We start from the raw sequence: 15,201 nt of genomic DNA, 5'->3' as shown, positions 1-15,201 counted from the left end.
TTACAGCAAATTTGTTTGCCCTTTATGAGTTCATGCGCCAAACACAGAAGGTGCTAGCAACAACGAAAAGCGCAACAAAGCTGGCAGCAAAGTGTTTGGATCAGAAAAATCTCTCTCTCTGTCACAACTTATCATCCGCGGATTTCGCTCCTCGTTATTTAACCCACCCACACATATGGACACCCCCCATTACATGCGCACATGCATGCAGACATGCAAATATTAGGAGCTCCCGTGATTAATAGCGACTATTCGCGCTCTGCAGCTAATCTCCTCTGTGTTGCGTTTAATTAAAGGCGCTGTCTGAAGTTATTACTCTGTTTACATATTCATCTGTTTACCCTGCAATCTGATCAATGTCGTAGGCCCACAGGTGACAGGCTCTCTAATCACTGGGCTCCATAGACATCATTTCACTCCCTCTGAGACAGATGCCTGTACACACACTCTGTCATGCTCAAGACTGTCTAAAGAATGAGGGAAGGCAATGGACTAATTCCTAAATCTGACTCCAAGCATTTCGAATGCTTCCCATAGGAAGTCTTCTAAGGGTGGATAAACACTATGAGATCTCATGCAGATTTCATAAACTAATTAAGTACAACACTGATGCCCAAGCTTGTTCGCAAGGCTGGGAGTGATTAAAAAATATGGGATGGCCTTGGCTCATGTAGTAGAACAGGTTGTCTACAGTTCCCATTGTTGACATGATGTCTGTCAACTCCATAAGCCAAAGTGTCCTTGGGCAAGAAACTAAAATCCAAGGTGATCCTAAGGGCACGTTACTGGTAAGTGAACGTATACTGCTCTTTTTGAAAAGTGCTACTTAATTGCACAACATTTACTTACATAAAAAGAATGAGGAGTAAGACCAACAAGAAAAGAGAGCATATTCCAAAAAATTACCTTACAGTGACACTGGGATCATGGGTTACACCACAGGTCATAACAGCCTTAGTCCCTTTGATGACACTCTGGTCTTGTGGCGGTTTAGTGATGCGGGTACGTGCTGTGAAAATGCCCAAAGGCTGTTATTCAGAGACTGTTTGATCAGTGAACCGAACAGAGATTACAGGAATTGGTCTCATCTTTCACTCAATATCTCTCTGAAATAGCATAAATTATATTCTATTTTCAGTGGGCAAAGTATTTTGCAAGGTTACAGAGACTTGTAATGTGAATTTAGTCACAAAAATGAGTTCACGTGCAAGTCCAACTGTCTTGACAATGACCTCTAGGAGAAAAAAAAGCATGTAATTCTTCTAGAATTTAACACGTCATGTATTTAATAATAACAATACCAAAAAAGACATTTTCTCCTTTTATTTTTTCTCATATTCCAAAGGTCTAGAGTAGGTCTCATCATTTTCAGCAAGTTATACAAGTGTTGAACAATGTAAAAAATAAAGAGAGAGATTAAAATAGAATAGCTTAAATAGCTTAGATCACACAGTCTTATGGTGTGCTCCAAAAAACTTCTATTCTGTTCTACAGAGGGTGTCCAGTTGCTGTTACGCTTACCCCAGACCAACAGGTCAGCTGAAGCCTCGTCAATGCCCCTCGAGTTACTGGCCATGCAGGTGTATGTTCCAGCGTCAGACAGGTGGGAGGGGCTGATTAGTAAGCTGCCCGATTCCAGCAGGGTGAACCTGGGCAGCTGGACCGATCCACTGGCCAAGACACGTTCACCTGCAGGGAAGGGTGGAAGTGATCGATGATATGGGAGAAAGGACGGGGAACAAAAAAAGGGGGGGGGTGTGGGGAAAGAACAAGAGAGATTAAAGTATTGGAGAAATGTCAGGGAAAACAAACAGAAGGGAAAGCAGCACAGCAACAGTAAAGAAATACAGCTTGTTTGGAGAAAATATATATTCTGGATCTTTTTCATAGCTCTTGTCTAACTGACGAGTCAAAATGCAGCATAATAATCTCCCCAATACCTCATGCTGTTAGCCCACGCACCTTTCTGCCAGGTGATGGCTGGCCGCGGGGCTCCCGAGGTTTCACAGTGTAGGATGACTGACATGCTGTCAATCACTGCACTGTCAGAGGGGCCAGCGGTTATGTTAGGAGCAATACCTGGATGGGGAGGGGTCAGGCACATGAGACACACGCACAGACACAGAGAAAAACGCATAGGTTCAAGCAAAATCAGGTAAGACAGAGGTGATAATGAGAGACATAAACAGCTTTCTCCCTAATAAAGCAGGTAGCAGCTGAGAGCTTAATGGACTTGACAAAAGGGGCAGCTGTCAAGTCTCATTCTCAGAGACAGCTCTGAGAATCTGACAAGGCGCCTCTGTCTCTCTGCTTCTCCTGCTCATTCTCTCATTCAAAAATAGGCAATAATTGCCCGAGCATCCAAGGCTGACAAATGTGTCACTGCAAAGAGATATATAGATAGATGGGTGTAGAAAGGGAAGACAGAGAGTGGGACAAGAGAGGATTAGGAAAGAGAAGAGAGGAAGGAGCTGAAAGACAAACAGAATGAATCAGCAGACGTGTGGATAACTTTGAAAAGAAATTTCAAGGGGGACATACTAGTAACGGCAAGGTAGGTGTTTGTCTGGATTTCTCCTGCTAGATTGCGAGCAAAGCACTGAAACATCCCTGTGTCATCTGGCAGGAGACCGTTGATCTGTAGACTGCCTCCTACCAACACCCTGTACCTGGGGATCTTCACCGGGCTGATGGGCACTGCATCTTTATACCACACTATCTCTGGCTGTGGTGTGCCTGCAGAGGGAGGAAAGGATTTACTTATTTTTTGTCTCTGGTCACTGTGACCCTGTAGTCCATTTTCTTTTCTTTTTTACTGCTTTTTTTAGTCTTTCACACATGCAGGAGCATAGTGGAAAAAAAACACCACAAACCTCGAGCCTGACAGGGGATATCCACTACCTTCTCCATTTCTGCGCTGATGTGACTCGGCGGCTCTTTTACAAACAGAGGATATTCTGTTCCGAAGAAGAAAAGTGATTGCTCGCTAATAGCCTTTAAAAACAGCTACAAAACTAATGCGTGCTTTTTATCATCACAGTCATCTGGCAATAGCGCATTTACACGACTTTATATAACAGTATTAGCGTTAATACTGAAATATAAACTTTGAATGGAGACTCTGAAAAGTATCTCAGCTTGAAGATTAGCACTGATCATTTAGGCTAAGCTGCTTTCTGTAGGGTCAAAATGTATGTTGTAACGTTGTTTACCAAGAACATGCAGGTAGGCCCCGGCCGTGACGGAGGGGACACTGCTGCTCCGAAGTGACGCTTCACACTCATAGTAGCCACTATCGCTAACTGCAGGCAAGCTGATGACCAATCTACGGCCAAAATCGCGAATCCCTGTATTGACCACTGCCCCGTCTTTTCTCCAAGTGATACTCATTTTGACAAGAGGCCTGAAAAAGAAAAAGATGAAAAAGAGAAAAAGAGAGCAAGAGACCGAGAGCGTGGTTTTTAATATAGATTTATATTCTGTTTCAAGGTTACAGAGCACTGGGGGAGCAATGGGATACATCTGTCATTCTGATTAAGTCTTTGAATTTGAGATAATAGTCAGATTTCAGAACCGGGATTGTGCAAGATTGGAAGAACAGAGTGAAGCCCTGAATCAAAGGGAAGAATGGAGGAGAGGTACAAAATGAGAGATGTGCAAAACACTTTTTATTATGTTCAAACAAAAGATTCCAAGATTCATTTAAATCACAAAATATCAGATGCGGGGGTGGGAGAAGGTGGTGGTGTTTTGATAATGTGTGAATGCCTGACTGTGTGTATTTGCAGTCTCCTCCTCAGGATCTGCATGTCTCTTTGTGAACATTTACCTTGCATTGGCAACACACTCCATGATAGCTTCGTTTCTCCCGACTGTTACACTGGTGTTCTTTGGGGGGATGATGATGGAGGGGGCAATGGGGTCTGCGGGTCCTCCCACATCTATCACACACACAGAAACGCACAAAAGTGAAAGAAATCTTTAAATTGCATGCCAGTCTCAGATTAAGCCTGTGCCTCTGCCTGATATAGCCAACTGAGCATGACTAGATCCTTACACAGAGACTGACAATTTGTCACCATCACAACCAAGTAGCCAGCATGCTATCAACCAACTATTAACGCCCCTGTCTTTACTTTAGATCCTCTTTCTAGTGCACACGGCATTTACTGAGCATGGTGTTAGCCCAGGTGTTAAGAAGCCATTATGTAACATAATTGAGACAAACAGAAAAGGCGATTAAATGCGGCACCATCACTCACGGGTTTCACAGAGCCTCCAGCCAACCATCGATTCACTGCCCTCAATCAGTGATCTCTCTCTGAATCTGATCTCATTTTCCCCCCACCTCCCCGGAGTACGGGTATGGGCCTGTGAACTTGTATATGTCTGAGTGATTGGACATTTACAGTGTGCTGTGTGCATGCATCGCTTTGAAGTTTGTTTCCGGATGTCCGTGTGAGACCATCTCAGGTTAATAAGGGCTCTAATTAAGTTTTTATTATTGTTGTTGTTATTTTGCAGCACCTGATTATAAATCTCAACCTTTTCTTGCTCAGTCCTGTAGAATCTCTACAGTACTGTAGCAATGCTTCCTCTACAAACACTGACTAAAAATAGACCTGTGAGTTATTACCACTTTGACTCTACTCGCCATGTGATTACTGCATAGTTTCCTGATCATCAGTCAAATAAATACCTAAAAAAAAAAAAAAAAAAAAAAATATATATATATATATATATATGCTGGACAGAGACAATCCAGCACATAACAGCAGGGTGCAAGATGCTAGCAGGCAAGGCATACATGGAACGCCATAACCAAGTGGCCGGCATAGTGTACAGGAACATCTGTGCCGAGTATAACCTGGAAGTCCCGAGGTCAAAATGGGAGATGCCCCCAAGGGTGGTGGAGAATGACCGAGCTAAGATCCTGTGGGACTTCCAGATACAGACGGACAAAATGGTGGTGGCTAACCAACCGGACATAGTGGTGGTAGACAAACAGAAGAAGACGGCCGTAGTGATCGATGTAGCGGTTCCGAATGACAGCAATATCAGGAAGAAAGAACACGAGAAGCTGGAGAAATACCAAGGGCTCAGAGAAGAGCTCGAGAGGATGTGGAGGGTGAAGGTAACGGTGGTCCCCGTGGTAATCGGAGCACTAGGTGCGGTGACTCCCAAGATAGGCGAGTGGCTCCAGCAGATCCCGGGAACAACATCGGAGATCTCTGTCCAGAAGAGCGCAGTCCTGGGAACAGCTAAGATACTGCGCAGGACCCTCAAGCTCCCAGGCCTCTGGTAGAGGACCCGAGCTTGAAGGATAAACCGCCCGCAGGGGCGTGCTGGGTGTTTTTATATATATGTATGTATGTATATATATATATATATATATATATATATATATATATATATATATATATATATATATATATATATATATATATATATATATATATATATATATATACATACATATATATATTAAACAAATTAAAATGCAGTATCCAAGTATCTTCAAATTCTTTCCAGAACATAACATGGAAGGAAACAACAAACAACACAAAATTAACATGCTGCTGACATTTCTTCAGAACGAATTAAACATTTCAAAAATAAACAATTAAATTTAACGCCAAAGAATTCCCAAATATCCAAAGATTTTCTTCATGGCAGCACACACACACACACACACACACACACACACACACACACACACACACACACACACACACACACACACACACACACACACACACACACACACACACACACACACACACACACACACACAAGAGAAAGCAAAAATCATTTGTAGGACGCTTGACAGACGGAAATGAACAGATAGAAATGTTTTGCAGTCATCTCGGAAATTTGATGAGAGATCGAGATGAGCAGTTAAATTACTTTTATATTTCTAGGCAACAAATTACCTATTGATTAACTGGTAAATACATAGAATTGGTGGTACTGCATCAGTCTGAAGGCTTGGTATTATTAATTAAATCCTTTCATCAACGTATCAAGTATCATTTTGAATACATTGTTGACATTATTAATAATCAGCATAATGAAGACCAATCAATCCATCTATAATAGCTGCCTTTTAGTCCCTAGAAAGCTAAAAAAAAAAAACCACACAAAAAGAAATAAACATGCTACAATTATTTGCCTTTGTCCAAGAGCTTAGTGAGGAAAAATCGTAGTTACTTGGTTCTGCAGTTACTGGCTATACTTCTGTGAGATTACAGAATTTGGCAGATCCGTGTAAATTTTGCGACTAATTAACAAGCAAGACTTTGCGTAAGGTTTGATTGGCATAGGTTTCAGTCGACAAGTAAGTGTGAAAGTGAAAAATGAGAAGAAAGAAACTGATGGAAAAGAGTCACTCAAACAGCATTAATATTAATCTTCTACAAAGAAGATTTAAAGCTGAAAATCACCAAGATCACATATAATTTATGAATGATTTATTAAATAGAACTCTTGACAGAGTCATGCTGAAGCTGCTGAAAATGTGATGATTGGCATGTTGTGTGAAGTACTCGCCTTTACACAGAGTGGCTGTTAACACTTTAATTTCGATTTGAGTTTTACTAAATGTTTTACAAATCTGTGTAAACACGGAAATTGAACAGTTTTGTTTAATTAAGTGAAATGCCCCACATATTTGGCTGGAAATGTAGCCCGTGTTTGCCAACAACGCAGCAAAAAGTGGGATTCCATTTGACTTATCAAAGAACTCATTTAATTTTCCAGTAGACACGACTGGTTCCTCGGCACACGGTAATTAATGCATTGCAGTTCATGAACTCCCAGTGTTGAGGATACCTCAAGTGTGTAATGCAAAAATTAATGCGGTGACTTGCATAGCAAATTCTCACTACTAAGGGTGCCACCCTGTTTACATCTGTCTGTATCTAAAAACAACTGTAAATCCAAGTCAACTACAGAGCACTTCACAATCTAAGGAATATTAAAAAGGATGCCTGAATGTCTGCGTGCATGGAGCTTTATCCGACTCCAGTTCGCCTTTCACTATTACACCCAGCTCTGTCTCATTTGTATGCTCCCTTAGGAAGATGGTGCTCCCTCTACTGCATATTGTTTAGTCTTTTATCCAGAGAATTGCTACAACGAACAAATGCAGTTGTAAAATTAAATAAACTTATTGGCTTTCAGATGCAAACTACAACGGTGTTATCTGCAAGGTCAGACTGGGTGATATCCAGTGATATCTGATCCCCGGGGATTGCTGTACCGTGCGTGTTGAGCACTGAATTACAAATGCTGCATTAAAGATATGATGAGCAGATGCTGGCGCGAGAAGGAAGCTGCCATTAAAAGTGCGCAGAACAAAGAGTTTTTAATTTTCAATATTACAGTTAACATCCCACTGTTAACCCTATGGTGACTTTTATCATGTGGATACTATCATGTGGAATTCTGTCCAGATAGCTAGAAAAATACACTGAGTGACTCCTTTAATTGGGTCGTCGAGGTAGGCGAAGAAAGACTGATGTTGTTGAGATGAAAGTAAATAAGAGGCGCGAGCATTTGTGTGACTTTGTTTAGATAAGAAACGGTGACAGTAGGTGGGAGGATAAGGAAGCGGCAGGTTCAGTTAAACTACATAATCATTTGACTTAAAACCATGCTTCTGCCGCCAATGCCGAACTTTATTTGAAATTGTGCACATGTGGGTTTTATAATTGAGGCCGACCTTCTGCTTTGATTTGTGTGTTGATGTAGGCGTGTGTATGCTTAATCATTCCCTGTGTGCTCAGCGTCATTTTGAGAATTCATTTTTGGTTTTTTTGTTAGGAGGATTTCAACCAAAGTTGTACTCCATGGGGCCTTTCTGCCTTTTCACAGAGGTCCTGCTGGAGTTCCACCTAAAACATTGTAATTCGCTATTGAAGCCAGAGGTTGGAGTAGGCCTTGGAGAATAAGAGGACATCTATTGTGCTGCAGGTAATGAGTATGATAAGCATGTATTTTTTAGAAAGAGAAATCAGGAAATAAAGAAAGCACCTGTCAGTAGAGGGCGCTATCTCTGTTTCTACTGTTTTTGGCTGAGCAACCTGTTGTGTTGCCACTGTGTTAAATAAAATGTGTATCTAAGTGATGCGCCAAGAGGAAATACACAAATTTAAAAAAAAAAACACAACCCAAAACTACATTTTCATCTGCAACAACATGTTGACACAAACAACCTGCTGTGTCTTTACTCTGTGGGCGAAGAAGTCTGTTTCCTGTGTATACGCATGTACACATGTATGCGCACGTGTGAGTACTTACTCTCCACTGTGAGAGTGATGGGCTGACTGGTTTTGTTCTCCCCGTTTTTATCATTAACTGCCTGGGCATAATAACGTCCTGCGTCAGGGGCCACGGTGGACAGGATGACGAGCGTGTTGTCCAGGGCGATGGCACTGAGTATCCATGCAAATAAAAACACGCATTAGTTTTAAGGACAGTGCATTAGTGAATAATAATTCCTGCAACAATCACCCTAGTCTCAGAAAGCTACAAACTGCCTTTAGGTAGTGTGCAGCTGCACCAAATTAAGGCCACCAATTTGGCTTCCAATTAAAAGGTGCAAAGAGTGGTAGAAATTTCCAGTCCATTTCATTTCAGCCAACTGCTGTACATTGCAAAATTCATCCTCAAACAAACTCAAAACCGTACATTCGCACACATAAACACATTAACAAGCACACAGAAACACTCAAATCATTAAACCAGTGAGTAGTTGTTTCACACAGTCAATAAATCTGAAGGGTAAACTGACACACATACGCATACATATCACATAAATTACCACTGAAAAGAAGCAGAGAGAGACAATTTTATGAGCACTTCTCTCTACAATATACACAGTGTGTTTAGGAAATAACTCAGAACATGTCTTGCTTTTTATTATCTGCTTAATATATAAAGTACTTCATTAAAGGGTTCACTGTCATTTTAATTGTTATAGATCCCAGAGGGTTTCTACAGAAACACACTTGCGGCCAGTCTGAGTTTTGTCCATGGAAGCAGTTGCTTGGCTGGCTATTGACGCTGTTGGCTATTTCTCTTAATAGTTTAAGACAGCTTGGTGCAACTAATGAACTTTGATTTCAACATATTTGAGGTATACAAGAGACATCAGGATTCATCTTTATGCAGTTCTTCCTGGTTGATGGAGATTTGAAAAGAAAGTTAAAAAGCAGTAAAGTAGTATGTAAGGTTTAGGCTCTCACGACCAATACTGATGTTGATATTTGGTTAAAAAGCCGTTGATTCAGACATATTTCCTTAACATTTGCTGGTTGTGACATCTATGCTTAGTAAGGACTCAAATAAGATGATATGATAATGCAGTTTAAAAAATAATGAGTTTTTATTGTTTCAAGTGGATTACTCATTTTTAGATGTCCCATTTTGGCTGGTTGTTGTATTTGTGGCGTTCCCTATTTTTTGAATGAGGGAAGCGAGCGTAAGAGGGAGAATACCTTCTGATTGACAAACTATGCAACATCATCAGTCATGGGTGTTTCTCTTCTTTACTTTTTAAATTTGTATATTTCTTTAAATTTGTATATTTCTTGGACTGAAATATAGGCAAATATCAAATATTGGCTCTATTTCACAATAAATCTAACAACCGCTCGAGTAGTTATTTATGCACTTAAAATGGATTTTTCTCACGGTAATTGCATTTGTAGTATTTATGACAATTTTCAGAAAATACACACACATATAAAAACCATGAATGTGTAAAAGGTGCAGTTTTCAAGTCCAATCTTTTCTGTCACTGCTGTGGCCCAGCACCCTCTTGAATGACTAAATGTAGGTTAGGCTGATGGTTTGGTGAAAATGAGAGCTGACGCCAAGCATGGGGCCAGATTAGGCTCATTGTATCTGCCAGCATCCACCTGATCGGTGCAGGATAAACAGACAGACTCCTGGACAATTAGGAGCTGAGGCTCTTACAGATTCAACAGACACTTAAAGAAACGCACATTGATACACAGACACACACCTGTGAATATCAATGTGGCCTGACACAAAGCGAGCAAACAAGCGGTAAATGTAGAGTATCCTGTCAGTGACTCACATTGTCACGGTGCAAAGTTTCACTGCTTTGCTTCTAATAAGATTCACCTCTAAACAACACGATAACTAGCTCTGGGATTGGTTGGACATTCATGGAAAGGACTGAGATTTTTCTTACAATATTCCTCAGTGCTTCTACTGCAACTTTTACAGCTGGACTCAGAAAGTACTTTCACCAAATCTATGCTTTAACCAACAACATGCAGCCCAGGGTAAATGTCTTCATGTCAGCTATGACATGATGGTGATCATAGATAAGGAGGTGCTTTCTGTGACATTATAGACAGCCTACATCTCTTTTCTGGATAACAGATATTAATTTCACAGTATTTATTAAGGAATATTGGATATTTCCACATAATTCAAAAAACAGAAACAGATAAATAAAGAAAAATTCACTACACAGACCGGCACTTGGAAATGTGTTTCCAATTGGAACTGTCCCTGTGTGAAATGTGTCCTCTGAACCTAATAACTGGTTGTGGCAGCAAGAACTGCAGTCAAGCATTTGTGATAACTGGCAATAAATCTTTGAGATCGCTGAGGAGGATTTTTGTCCTACTCTTCCTTGCAGAATTGTTTTAAATCCACAACAGTGGATGGTTTTCAAGCATGAACAGCCTGTTTAAGGTCATGCCAAAGCATCGAAATTTGACTGAAGTCTGGACTTTGATTGACATTTATTTTGTTTTTTGTAGCCATTCATAGGTGGGCCTCTTGTCCTGCTGCACTACCCAAGTGCGCTAGAGCTTAAGACGTTCTCCTTCAAGATTTTCTGGTAAAGAGCAGAATGCATAGTTTCATCAAGTAGGGAAAGGCCTTAAAGTCCAGGTCTTAAAGCTGCAAAGCAGCCTCAGACCACCACGCTGCCACCACTATGTTTGATTGCTGGTATGATGTTTGTTTAAAACTAGACATATCAGAACCCGAACCTTCCAGATAGTTCTGTATTGATAGTCCACAGAGTATTTTCCTAAAAGTACTGGAAATTATCAAGACATTTTTTGCAAATGTGAGACGGGCCTTTGTGTTTGTCAGCAACGGTTTTCATCTTGAAACTCTTAATGATGCCATTTTTGTCCACTGTTTTTTCTACTGTGGAATCATAAACACTAACCTTAAATTAGGCGAGTGAGGCCTGCAGTTCTTTAGATGTTGTTCTCGGTCTTTTTTTTGGGACCTCCTGGATGAGTTGTTGATGTGCTTTTGCAGTAATTTTGGTTGGCCTACCACTTCTAGGAAGGTTGACCACTGTTACAAATGTTCTCCAATTGTGGATAATGGCGATCACTGTGGTTTGCTGAAATCCCAAAGCCTTAGAAATGGTTTTATAACCCTTTCCAGAATGATGGCAGTTGGTGAACTGGTGGCATGGTGGTTTTTTGAGATCTTTTAACCTACTTCACTTTTACTTGATTTAGTAGGTCTGGCAGTAATCAGGCCTGCTTGTGGTTAGTGAATTATTGATTTAACAAGGGGGGGAAATACTTTTTCAGTTATGTTTGGATAGCCTTTTCCCCCTTAATAAATGAAATCATCATTTAAAAACTGTTTGAAATACATAAACATAACAAATGTCTGCAAGATATGCAAACACACACACACACACACACACACACACACACACACACACACACACACACACATAGACCCTTCAAGACAGAAATCTAACCAGGGGTGAGTGCTGTCAGTCAAATCTATCATCAATTGAGGCCTTTTGTCCAATTTTGTCTAATTGGTTCCTCTGCTGCCTGCTCTATCTCTACCCTTCAATCATTCTGCCTGCAAAGTCAATAGGGCCAATATAATAACCCGCTTTATCACTGAGAGGCGATTCAATGATGAACACAAGGCCTGTGCCAACATTCGTTCATCAACTATTCTGCTCAACTTCACTCATGGTGTGTGGGGGGATTGGAAAAAAAAAATCTGTGAGCAGTATTGAACCTCTTAGAGTTCTCTGAAGTGAAAGATATTCTATTTCAACAGCTCTGCATTCATCTACAGCTCATATATGAGAGAACTTTCTGAGACAGGCACAGAAAAACACAAGTAAGATGCATAAATGCTTTGTCTAAACTAAAGCAATCAAATTGGGGTGAATGGAGGCTTACATGCGACTGCTGGAGGGAATCTTACGCCCATCTCTGAACCAGGTAATCTGGGGCCTGGGGAAACTGTGTATACGTGGTGCACGGATTAGAGCACCCTCGCCCTGGGACACAGTTTGAGACCTCTCACCTTCCACAAAACCCCCCATATCTAGGAGACATAAAAAGTGAGTTAACAAGAGGGAGACAGAGAAAAGATACTAGAACAGAAAATGCTGAAAATGCCTGCCAGCAAAAAGGATGGAAATAAACAATTGCCATTATTAGCATTAATGTTATGTACCTTTTTCAAAAGCTAAGCGCCTTAAAACAAAGTGACTCATCCACATAGTGTGCATGACGAGCTTTTCACAAAAACAGTGTCTTGCCCTTAATCTGCCAGAATGGAGGATGTATAGAAAGAATCCTTTACTCACAGGCAACCTGCACTTCAGTGCTGCACTGCATTATAGCACCAACTCGGTTTCTCACAATACAGCGGTAATGGCCAGCGTGCGATCGGTCCAGCGAGGGGATCAGGTACCTAATGGGCACACGCAACACAACTGCAATTAGTCATCATCAGCATGACAGACAGCAACATTTGTCATCTTGCTGCTATTATCACCCACACTCAAGATGCTAAATTAATTGACATGTTTCAGTGGGCACCTGAAACGGTGCCTTAATGACATTCCTCTTTGTAATAAGACATAAATGGTCTAAAAAAAAGGAAAATAACAGCGCATCTTTGAAGTGTTATTTGCTGCTGATGTAATCCTGGACAGTGGATAGTAAACCAGAGAAGGAAGAATGAAATTTTAATGTAGAGCACAGGTCCTGACTGGCAGGACTCACAAAACGCGATTCCTCCATCTTCAGCCTGATGAATCAAACAAGCACCAAGCGCATGTTCTGGCCATCCACAGCTCCGTCTCTCCCCCTTGATGTGCATTCATGTTAGATGGTGCATGTGAAATACTAGCAAAATAACCTAAGCAGTTACTCCCGTTTGCTACAGCCACTTAGGAGTGTAGCTTCCACCCCAGCCATGTTCCCCCCTGCACTGCAATTCGGGGGGTAAGGGGGGGTGGGGGGTCTGATTAAATGGATTCCAGTTCTCCTCTTTGATCAGGGCTGGTGAAGAATAACAAGCAGAGGGCTGGCCTGCAAGGCAGACCCAGAGACTAAGCCACGTGAGAGCGCAGCCAAATGCTTAGGAAAGACAAGGAGAGAAGAAAAAGATGAAGGGGAGAGAGAGGATGTGTGAAAGAAGGTAGGTATAACAGGCAGCGAAGTGATGGTGGGGAGGGGGGCAGCGATAGCAATCAGACACTACCACCTTAGCGTGTCTGTCCATGTCTAGGGTTTTGGTATGACTGTGAGTGGAGTCTAGGAAACTGTGCTAAAATTGGATTGAAAGTGACTTCCACTGTGGACTGCATCTGTCACCTGTTAACTCGCATGCAGGCATAATGCTACACAAGCATACTGTACATGTAGAAGTGGGCACACACGCACACATGCACAGAGGACTTGTTAGCGCAGGGTGAACACTTCTTTTACCACGCTGAGTTGTTCCAATAATTCAACATTGTGTTTAGAGGCTGAAATATGTAATACGAGGTGTCCAGAACATCTCCAAAATAAGTGAAAAAGCATACTACAGCTCACAGATCAAAGTGGCCCATCCACACCATATAAGCTGATAAAAAAGAATTTGCATTGTCTGATTTTATTACGGCAGTGATAGTTTCAGCAAACCGCAAGAGAGGGGAGAGTAAAGAATATTTATCTGCACACACCATCTCGGAATGTTGAATGCAGTGTGAGATACAAATCGGAATAAATTTGATAATCCCTTGAACACAAGATGCTATGTTTCAAGGGAGATATGCAGCCAAATCAGTCCTGAATAAATCCATAGAAATGAGTTTGGAATATGAATAAAAATGAGCAATTGTGCTATTAGTTACAATTAAATGCCTCTAAAATGTCCTCATGTAGTAAGATACTTAGGGTTAAGATAAGGGAAAAAAAGAATTATTGCAGGCAAGCAAGGTTGCATTCCTCACCTGTATTCCAAGGAGAAACGTGTAAGCTCAGTACCATTGTAGATCCATTTGAATTCCAGGGGCCAGCTGCCCTCAGCCATGCAAGTAAGTACTAAGCGATTTCCCTCCAGGTGAACCTGGGTTTGAGGAGGCTCCATCTTAAAATAAGGTGGGACATCATCTATTAGAAAAAGAAAGAGAAGAAGAAGAAGAAGGAAAACTGAGTCATACAAAACATAAAGGAAAAGATGAGTAAAAAGGAAGAAAAAGAAGGAAAAAGCGAAGCAGCTGAGTGAGGGTAGTAAAAATGGCAGTGATTCAGTAACCTCTGCGAGGAGACACAACACAATTTGAGCAATTCACAGGGAAAAAAAGAGGACTCAGAACAAGCTATTTCCATTTTTCTTCTGCACTGATTGGGAACTTGAAGGTCAACAGAAAAGCTTGCCAAAAAGCACACGGAATAAGTTGTTACCGCGAAAGCAGCTTACTCCTTTATTTCAAATTGAAATGTGCTGGCATAGAGGTAGAAGAGCAATTTGTGCAGCAGAAGAAGTGTAAATGAACACTTCCATACCTCTACATCAGTAAAAGAGGATGGGGAGGGAGACAGGCAAGAAGAGGGAGATGGAGGGAAGGGGGAAGAGGAATAGGCCAAAAGCAGATGGAGAAAAATACTGCGAAAAACAAGCATGCTAGAGGTGGAGAGAGTGAGAAATTAGGAAGCGTTGGGGGGTAGGGGTGATAGGGGCTGCTTTAGAAAACACAAAGTTTCCCCCGTCTTAAAATCCTTTCTGTGACAGGATGAGTTATACTCTGTGCCTCCCTTCATTTATCTTTATAGTTCCCTAATGCAACCAGATTATACAGGCCTCATCCGCAACACTGCACACAGCCAGTACAGCCACAAAAAGACTTTAAGGTGATATGCAAGGTCCAGGGCTGAGCTTGGA

General features: G+C 41.3%; 1 protein-coding gene across 6 annotated transcripts in view; it reads right to left on the bottom strand.

The window, feature by feature from the left end:
• Positions 1 to 15,201, bottom strand: part of sdk2a (sidekick cell adhesion molecule 2a) — an 85,984-nt gene that overhangs the window by 23,857 nt on the left and 46,926 nt on the right. For all 6 annotated transcript variants that reach the window (XM_076883241.1, XM_076883244.1, XM_076883243.1 and 3 more), the window contains exons 2-12: positions 14,270 to 14,429; positions 12,632 to 12,738; positions 12,219 to 12,366; positions 8,302 to 8,435; positions 3,830 to 3,941; positions 3,213 to 3,403; positions 2,874 to 2,957; positions 2,542 to 2,736; positions 1,963 to 2,079; positions 1,522 to 1,689; positions 907 to 1,009 (exon numbers count right to left, since the gene is read on the bottom strand). In XM_076883241.1, coding sequence (XP_076739356.1) covers positions 907 to 1,009; positions 1,522 to 1,689; positions 1,963 to 2,079; positions 2,542 to 2,736; positions 2,874 to 2,957; positions 3,213 to 3,403; positions 3,830 to 3,941; positions 8,302 to 8,435; positions 12,219 to 12,366; positions 12,632 to 12,738; positions 14,270 to 14,429 — 1,519 coding nt within the window. The remainder of the gene's footprint in view (positions 1 to 906; positions 1,010 to 1,521; positions 1,690 to 1,962; positions 2,080 to 2,541; positions 2,737 to 2,873; positions 2,958 to 3,212; positions 3,404 to 3,829; positions 3,942 to 8,301; positions 8,436 to 12,218; positions 12,367 to 12,631; positions 12,739 to 14,269; positions 14,430 to 15,201) is intronic.

This window comes from Maylandia zebra, linkage group LG4 (assembly GCF_041146795.1).
Source record: "Maylandia zebra isolate NMK-2024a linkage group LG4, Mzebra_GT3a, whole genome shotgun sequence".
Classification (NCBI taxonomy): Eukaryota; Metazoa; Chordata; class Actinopteri; order Cichliformes; family Cichlidae; genus Maylandia; species Maylandia zebra.
Note: the sequence above shows the minus strand (reverse complement) of the source record. Positions and strands in the feature narration are given on the sequence as shown.